This window comes from Lipotes vexillifer, unplaced genomic scaffold (assembly GCF_000442215.2).
Source record: "Lipotes vexillifer unplaced genomic scaffold, Lipotes_vexillifer_v1.1 scaffold95, whole genome shotgun sequence".
NCBI lineage: Eukaryota > Metazoa > Chordata > Mammalia > Artiodactyla > Lipotidae > Lipotes > Lipotes vexillifer.
The window spans coordinates 2,639,213-2,647,536 of NW_006791458.1; the positions used below are offsets into that span (position 1 = coordinate 2,639,213).

Below are 8,324 nucleotides of genomic sequence, written 5' to 3' on the forward strand. Positions count from 1 at the left end.
AGAGACTTCAGCAGATACCAGTGTGGCTAAGTGACAACCAAAGACCAGACCCCTCCCCATCTTAATCCCATGCCCCAGGAATGTTGTCAAAATCCTCATTCCCTGGATCACAAGATTTTATCCCTTTTCTGGAGATGGCCTATCTGTTTTCTCTGGCCGCTCCAAATTTTGCTACCTTCATGTACTTGCATTTGACCTCACCTTGACAGGGAAAGGGAGGGAGAAGGGTGCAACCATTAAAAGAATGACAGAGCTATTGAGAAAAACAGGATACAGCAAAAACTGGTTAGAACCAACTAGGCCCAAGATGGCAGAAGATGTGACTTCCAGTAGCCTTTGAGCCTCATTATATGCTCAGTGTAATACATTAGCATGCTAAATGACACAACCACCAGAGTCATGACAGTTCTGAGGCTAACCATAAAAGGCAAAAAAGTGGGCAGTGGCCCAATTCCTGGAAATCCCCACCCCTTCCCTCAAATAATTAGGATATTCCTCCCTCTCTTTAGCATATGAAATTACCCAGCTCATAAAAACTAACAACCCCATATCCCAGGGCTGCTCTCGCCTTCTGAGACAGACCACATTCTGCCTATGGAATGTGTATCTCTCTAAATAACCTTGCTTCCACTTTGCTTTGGCTTGCTCTTGAATTCTTTCCTGGGCAAAGCCAAGGACCCTCACATGGCACCCAAGGGACTCACCCAAGACCAGGGACATGACCGTTCTCTCGCTCCCCTTGTCCTGCAACATACTCACCCTCCTCCCTACTATATTAGGTCCTCCTATAACACAGACCCCATACTTGGAATTATTTGTTTAATGCCTGTAATCTTTAATTGACTATAAGGACCATGAGGGAAGGTAGCAATATCTGTCTTATTTACTCAGCACTTAGCACAATGTCTGATATGATACATAACAAGCTGTCAATTAATGGCTGAATAACTTTTTTCTACAGGAACACACAAATGTACAGAATATACATAGAAGGCTGTTGATTGCAGCACTGTTGGTAACAATATAGATTCAAACTAAATGTCCATCAATAGGGAAGGAATTAAGTAAATTAGAGTAATTAGATTCCTCTGTAATACGGAATAATTTGCCTAAGCAAAAATAATCAGAAAGAAAAAAAAAAACCTTAAAATTTATTTCAAAGTCAAGTTAGATATTATTCCTGAATTTTGTACTGCCTTAGATAATCAATGCCATCACCATCCTCCCCATATCACATAGACAACTGACTTGACGCTCTCCTTTGAAAAACACAAGTTCAAAACTTGAAATTCTGTATACGCTCATGAGTTCTTACAAGGGTCCCCATGATTTAGGAAGATTGTAAGCATTTATCAGGATAGCCATTGGTTATCACCAATGATTGTCACCATCATCATCATTGACATTTACTGAATGCTTACTATGTGTCAGGCACCCATGCAAACACTTGCTACATGTTATCTCATTTTGAATCCACAAAACCACCCTTATTTTTATACCACTTTACAGATTAGGCTCAGGGACTGTGGCAGAGAGACCATAAAATAACTCAGTGATTCTGCCTCCTGGTGTTCACACATTGTGTAATCTCCTCCCCTCAGTGTGGGAGGGACCTGTCACTTGGCTCTAACAGAACATGGCAAACATGGTGGAGTGTCACTGCCGTGATTACCTCATGTCACATAAGACAAGTCTGTTTTAGCAGGCTGCACTCAGAGATTCTCCCTGCAAGTGTGGTGAGATAAGCAGCCTCACCAAACCTGCGAGGAGACACAGTCCATGCACTGCTACATGCTCCACAGGGTGGGAGGGATCACGGCTAACATCATCTTCATCACTGGAGACCTGGTTCCTGCCATAGGGCTCAGCACAAAACAGGGGCTCAATAGGTAGTTGGGAAGTGAGGCAATGAAGGAGTGAAAAAATGCCAACTTTCCTTCGGTCACTTTGAAAATCTCTCACCTGGGTTAACATCAGTAGCCTCCTGATCTTGTCCTTTATACTTTCACTTCTCTATAATCCATTCTCCACACAAGAGCCAGGATGATCTTTTAAACAACAAATCAGGTTCTAAAATTAGATCATGGTGATTGTTGCACAACTCCGTAAAAGTTAGAAACCACTGAACTGCACATTGAATTCAAATGGGTGAATCTTAAGAGTATGTAAATTATATCTCAATTAGATTGTTTAAAAATTGTCATTCCCTTAAAACCTTTCACTTGTTCCCATTTCACTTAGTCACTCAGAATTCACCAGGTTACTTACAAAGACCTACAGAATCCTACCTATCCCATGGGCTCTGCCTCCCTCTCCATTCTCAGCGCTCATCACCACTTGCCTCCCACTAGTCCCTGAATCTGCCCATCTTGTTCCTGCCTTAAGGTCTCGCACTTGCTCTTAGCTTTGTCCGATCCTCTTCATCATATTCTGAGCGATGCCTCTTACCGTTCAGGTTGTCCCATGTTAGCCCATGCTATTGTCAATCACCACTCTACAACTCCACCACCCCACACACTTTCTATCATATTACTATTTATAGCGCTTCTCACTCTTTGAAAAAAATTCTTTTAATTGTTTTCCTTACCGGAATATACACTCTTTGAGAGTAGAGAATCTTGCTGCTTACCTCTGAAGAACATGCCTGAAACACACAGTTGGTACTAACAAATACAAGTTAAATGTTGATTGCCTGGTTCCTGCATAGATAGTTTATTCTGCCAAGGCTGTTGGGGAAAAAACTAGTATCTACCTTAGTGTATCTTTCTAAGAAAAAAAGATGTTTTAAAAAATTCATTGCTTTGGAACGATTTGTTATTTTTTACATGGCATGGCAAAATTAGCAAGCTTCTAATTTCAGTGAACAGATTAAAATAATGTTAATATCCCACTATACAAGACATATTATAACACTGAAATTTTCAAACATATGCACCCCTATGGGGGGGGGGGTGGCAGCAGATCTTCCATCCAGACCATTATTAAGTGGCATTTGCAGACTTAAAAGCATTTGGATATATACAAAAACATCTAGATCATAAGCGTTTCCTCATTCTACTTTCCTTATTTAGAACTCTCAGAAAGCCAAGGTAATATTTGTAAAAAATATACTTAAGAAAAGTTTTCCTTTTAATACTACACTCCTGTTAATTATAATTTCAATGATATAGTTCAATCATAGCCACATGCTCTGAACTACTTTTAATAACATCTAATTCACACAAGACTTTGCTGCTTCAAAGTGCTTAAACATTGTCTCATTTGGCTTTTGCAACAGCCTATGGGTTACATCATTAGCACTTTTGTGAAGAAGGAAAAGTTCAAAGAGTTAGAGACACTTGCCCAAGGTACCACCACTCGTAAGGAGGGATTCTCCCCAAGTGTTTTTCTGACAAATCACTTGCCCTTTCCTCTTAAGGCCTCATCTCAGAAATCATCTCTGTTCTCCTTACAAATTATGCAACAAGAAGTGATAGCAATCTAAAGTACTCCAGGGAATTAAGAACTGGGGATAGTAAATAATGCAACTATGAACACTGGGGTGCACATATCTTTTCGAAGCAACCTAAGTGTCCATCGACAGATGAATGGATAAAGATGGAATATACAATGTATGATGAATGGATATACAATGCAATACTACTCAGTCATTAAAAAGAAGGAAATTTTGCCATTTGCAACGACATGGATGGGCCTGGAGGGCATTATGCTAAGTGAAACAAGTCAGACAGAAAGACAAATAGTTTATGATTATCACTTATATGTGTAATCTAAGAAATACAACAAACTAGTAAATATAACAAAAAAAGCAGACTCAGAGATACAGAGAACAAACTAGTGGTTACCAGTAGGGAGAGGGAAGGGGGGAGGGCAATATAAGCGTAGGGGAGTAAGAGTTACAAACAATTAGGTATAAAATAAGCTATAACGATATATTATACAACACAGGGAAGATAGCCAATATTTCATAACTATAAATGGGGTATAACCTTTAAAAATTGTGAATCACCATATTGTATACCTGTAACTCATAAAATATTGTACAGCAACTCTACTTCAAATAAAAAAATCTCAAAGGCATTATAATGAGTGAAACATGAAAAAGAACTGTAAATAGAATTAAGTGATTGGCATTCAATCAAAAATTACTTCATTTTGATAATCTATACATTCCAGAAAAGTCATCAATTTGGGCTTTAGCATCACAAATTATACACAGTCTAATCTGTGTTTGTTGTGGCAATACTGACTTATGGAAATATCTTTGTTTTTGGTATTTTTAAAGACTGGTCTCCCATAGTTTTTATCAATACAAACTACAGGCTCAATTTTTAAAGCTTTTCAGAAGGAAATCAGTGTTTTAATAAGTAACACTGTGTATCAGGAAATATCCTTATACTAGCATTTAAGAAGTGCTTGCTTATATCCAGAGTTTTAAAAAATCATTAGCATGGGAGGTTTTTAAGATTTTACGTTCTACATGGAACCTCGCTGACATTAAATGATTGACACCCTTTTCTAAACCTACGGGATGCCTGATACTGATTTCTGTTCCAATTGTTAAGATGCATTAGTTTCTCAGAGGTCTTTGATAAATCTATCCAACTAATCTTCAAGGATTTCTCCTTAAGCTCTATATACTTAGCATTCCCACACAGACCCACACAGCTTTTCCAAGGCAATTCTAAAAACCAGTATATCGGGCTTCCCTGGTGGCGCAGTGGTTAAGAATCCACCTGCAAATGCAGGGGACACGGGTTTGAGCCCTGGTCCGGGAAGATCCCACATGCCACGGAGCAACTAAGCCTGTGCACCACAACTACTGAACCCATGTGCCGCAACTACTGAAGCCCGTGCGCCTAGAGCCCATGTTCCGCAACAAGAGAAGCCACCGCAATGAGAAGCCTGCACACCACAAGAGGAGCCCCCGCTCTCCGCAACTGGAGAAAGCCTGAGCGTAGCAACGAAGACCCAACGCAGCCAAAAATAAAATTAAAACCAGCATGTCCTTACATAAATATCTAAGCACTTAATCTCTAGAGACACCACTTGGGCTGCTATTCCAGCTAATAAGATTAATAATTTTTTTTTTTAGTTTTATTTATTTGGGGCTGCATTGGGTCTTCGTTGCTGCACGCGGGCTTTCTCTAGTTGCAGTGAGCGCGGGATACTCTTTGTTGCGGTGCGCGGGCTTCTAACTGCGGTGGCTTCTCTTGTTGCAGAGCACGGGCTCTAGGTGCGTGGGCTTCAGTAGTTGTGGCACACGGGCTCAGTAGCTGTGGTGCACGGGCTTATTTGCTCCGCGGCTTATTTGCTCCATGGGATCTTCCCGGACCAGGGCTCGAACCCGTGTCCCCTGCACTGGCAAGCAGATTCTTAACCACTGTGCCACCAAGGAAGCCCAGATTAATAAATTTTGATGTATCAATACTTTAGGGAAAACTAACAATCTGTTCCTTGAGAGAGTTCTGTTGATTGCTTAGGATGAGAAAAATGCTCAACCAGTTTATTCACTATTCACATATTTTATTATTATTCTTGGCAACTAACTGTCATTTAAAAACCAAGAAATACCCTATAAAATTTGCATTTTCCCATGTGTTGTTGTTTTGCATACCCTTCTTTACCAACCCCTATTCCCACACAGCTCAACCTCCTCCCCCCAAAAGACAACCATTTTCCTTTCTCTGAATGAAGATCATGTTGCAGTTCCTTACTGTAATGACCTGCTTATCTATTCTTTACCTTTAAAACTGAGTAAATCCTACAGCTATCATTAATCCAGTAACTTGATTTTCATAAAGGATCTGAGGGGCTACCAGGTCTCAAACTGCCTTCTAAATCAAACATTAATGATGTTCTGCAGTTTTTAGATTAAATATACTTTATTAGGCACTAATTGTTTGAAAGTCTGGAACATATATATCATAAAACTAATTTGCTATTTCACTAGAACATGCATCTGAATTAAGTCATCTCCTGGTTCTGCTGTGTACGCCACATACATAGAAATACAGAGATAGATCTGTTCAATAAATTATGAGACACACAAGACACACTAAAATTCTCACACTCTATGAATGTATTAACCACACAAGGACATGTGATTTCAATAAGCTGACAATGTTGTCCCAGGACTGATTAATGTAGCATACCTGCTAATAAACTTTGGTTTGGGCACCACCTAATGGCAGAAAATATTTTTTTTTAGAACCTACTTTGCTTTGCTTCCTGAGGCTTGCTAACTTTTGCAGTTCAGTTTATACTGATTTAGAAAATGTTTGCTCTTTATCAACCTACATAAATAGTTTTAAGTGTTCAGTTTTTTAAAAAGGATAAAGCCTTACCTTGGAATAATAAACTACTTTTCACACTGGGAAAATGTGCCAATGAAATGCTTTAAAAAATTCTATTCGATCCTTAAATATTTAAATTGAGCCTCATAATTAAGACGTTTTCATTGAATCAACTTAATTAGGGGTTCCCAAACTTTTAAAACCATACACATTTAATTTTTTTCAAGAGATGCCTGCCTGAACCTAGTGTTTGTTTCATGATTCAACAAAGAGGCAAAATATTTGGGATAATACAGAGCAGATAACTGATGTTTTAAGAAAAGGAATTTATTATTTACACCACTGAAAGAGTCCCCCGTAAGAATACATACCATGTTTATTTGAAAGAACCAGATTCCTTTCAAATAGAAGAACTGTATAAAGCAATACCGTCAACACAAAACAGTGGTCACATTACATATCTGCAGGCATAAGCATTGCAAATAAATTTCGTTAATCTTATGGCTAGATATTTTCACTGCAACACAGTGTTTGCACTTAGAGAAGACAGAGCTGGAACAGAACAAAAACTTTTTGTTCATGCTTTTTAGGACTGAACCAGTGACACGTCCCATTTTAAAATGTACTGCCTTTAACTGCTTTTAGGACAACGGTTTTAGGCAGGAGTGCTTCTACTTGGCCACCACAAAGAAACACACTCTTGTTCCTTAGTTTCATTCCTCAGTCTCATGTTTTCTATTTGTCACACTATGACATATCTGTATCAGAGCAGACGTTTTCCAGTTTTACTCAAAGAACACTGACACACATACACACCAAACTGAGACAGCTCAGAATTTAGAGATGTAGGTAGTGGAGTAATAATAGAAATTGTGTTTATGACAAAGGAATAAGAAAAACTCTCAGTGGTTTTAAGCATACTAAACTAGGTTCCTTACTAAAAACTTTTCTTTTTTTGGTTTTAAAAACAGTAGTTTCAAGGTGGGTTTGGGCTTAGACAACAACACAGTGAGACAAACACACAAGACATACTTATTTCCAAAGTCACAAAATGACATTGTTAAGCATACATTTTTGTCCACTTTTTTTGTGTGTGTGGGAATAAAACTCAGTACTCTATGTTGGAGAAAATATTTTTCAAGAGTTACAGTATATTCATACAGGGGGAAAAGGTGGGTTTTTTGTGTGTTTTTTTTGGCGTATTGCTATGATCTTCAAAAAATATAAAATTAAATTTACAAAAAACTGGAAGACCAAGTATAAGCAGTCTGATGTTTGCTGCAGTGTCCAGCACTATCATAATGATCTTTAGCATAAAAGCAAAAAGAAGTTCATGGGTCTCAAGTATCTTCAATAACTGCCAGTATAGCTTGTAACTACTGTCCTTGCTTCTTTGAGAGATACCTGCAAGAAATAAAATAAGATGTCTAAGCTGTATCACACTAAATTTAACTTAACAGTCTAACTCTCCTCCCTAAAGAAAGTTGTTTATTTTAATAACAAAACTTTTCAAGGTAAGTAATAACTGTTAATAATCGCTAACACGTGTTGTTTATGTGCCAAGCACTGTTCTAAGTACATGCATTAATTCATTTAGTCCTCACAACAGTTCTATGAGTGTTCAGTGAGAACTTATTTCTATTTTACAGTCACAGAGAGGTTAAGCAATTTGCCCAAGTTCATACAGCAAGAAAGTGGCAGAGTTCAGATTGAAAACAGGCTCTGGAGGCTACACACTATCACTCCACACTGCCTTACTTCCAAATGTGAAAGCAATATATTAACTAGTATTATAATTTCCCCCCAAAACCCAAAGTCCATTTGAAGATCTTCTTGCATAAAGGTAGTGAGCCAAAGCTGCTAAAGAACTCTGATCAAGAGTGTAAAGATGCAAAGATGTTAATTCACCAAGCAAATTTTTCTTCATATTATTTTATAGGAGTCTACCAACAAATTAAAATTTTTACATCTCTATTTCTCACATTTATGAATTACTATATACTCAGAGCTATGGGGGTGGGGAAAGAG

The 8,324-nt window shown here is 38.3% G+C and overlaps 1 protein-coding gene across 1 annotated transcript in view; it reads right to left on the reverse strand.

Annotated features, from left to right (window-relative positions):
• Positions 1-6,607: 6,607 nt before the first annotated feature.
• UBLCP1 (ubiquitin like domain containing CTD phosphatase 1) overlaps positions 6,608-8,324 on the reverse strand; it is a 21,383-nt gene continuing 19,666 nt past the window's right edge. Inside the window, exon 11 of the mRNA XM_007464414.1 lies at positions 6,608-7,700. Coding sequence (XP_007464476.1) covers positions 7,673-7,700 — 28 coding nt within the window. The 3' untranslated portion in view covers positions 6,608-7,672. The remainder of the gene's footprint in view (positions 7,701-8,324) is intronic.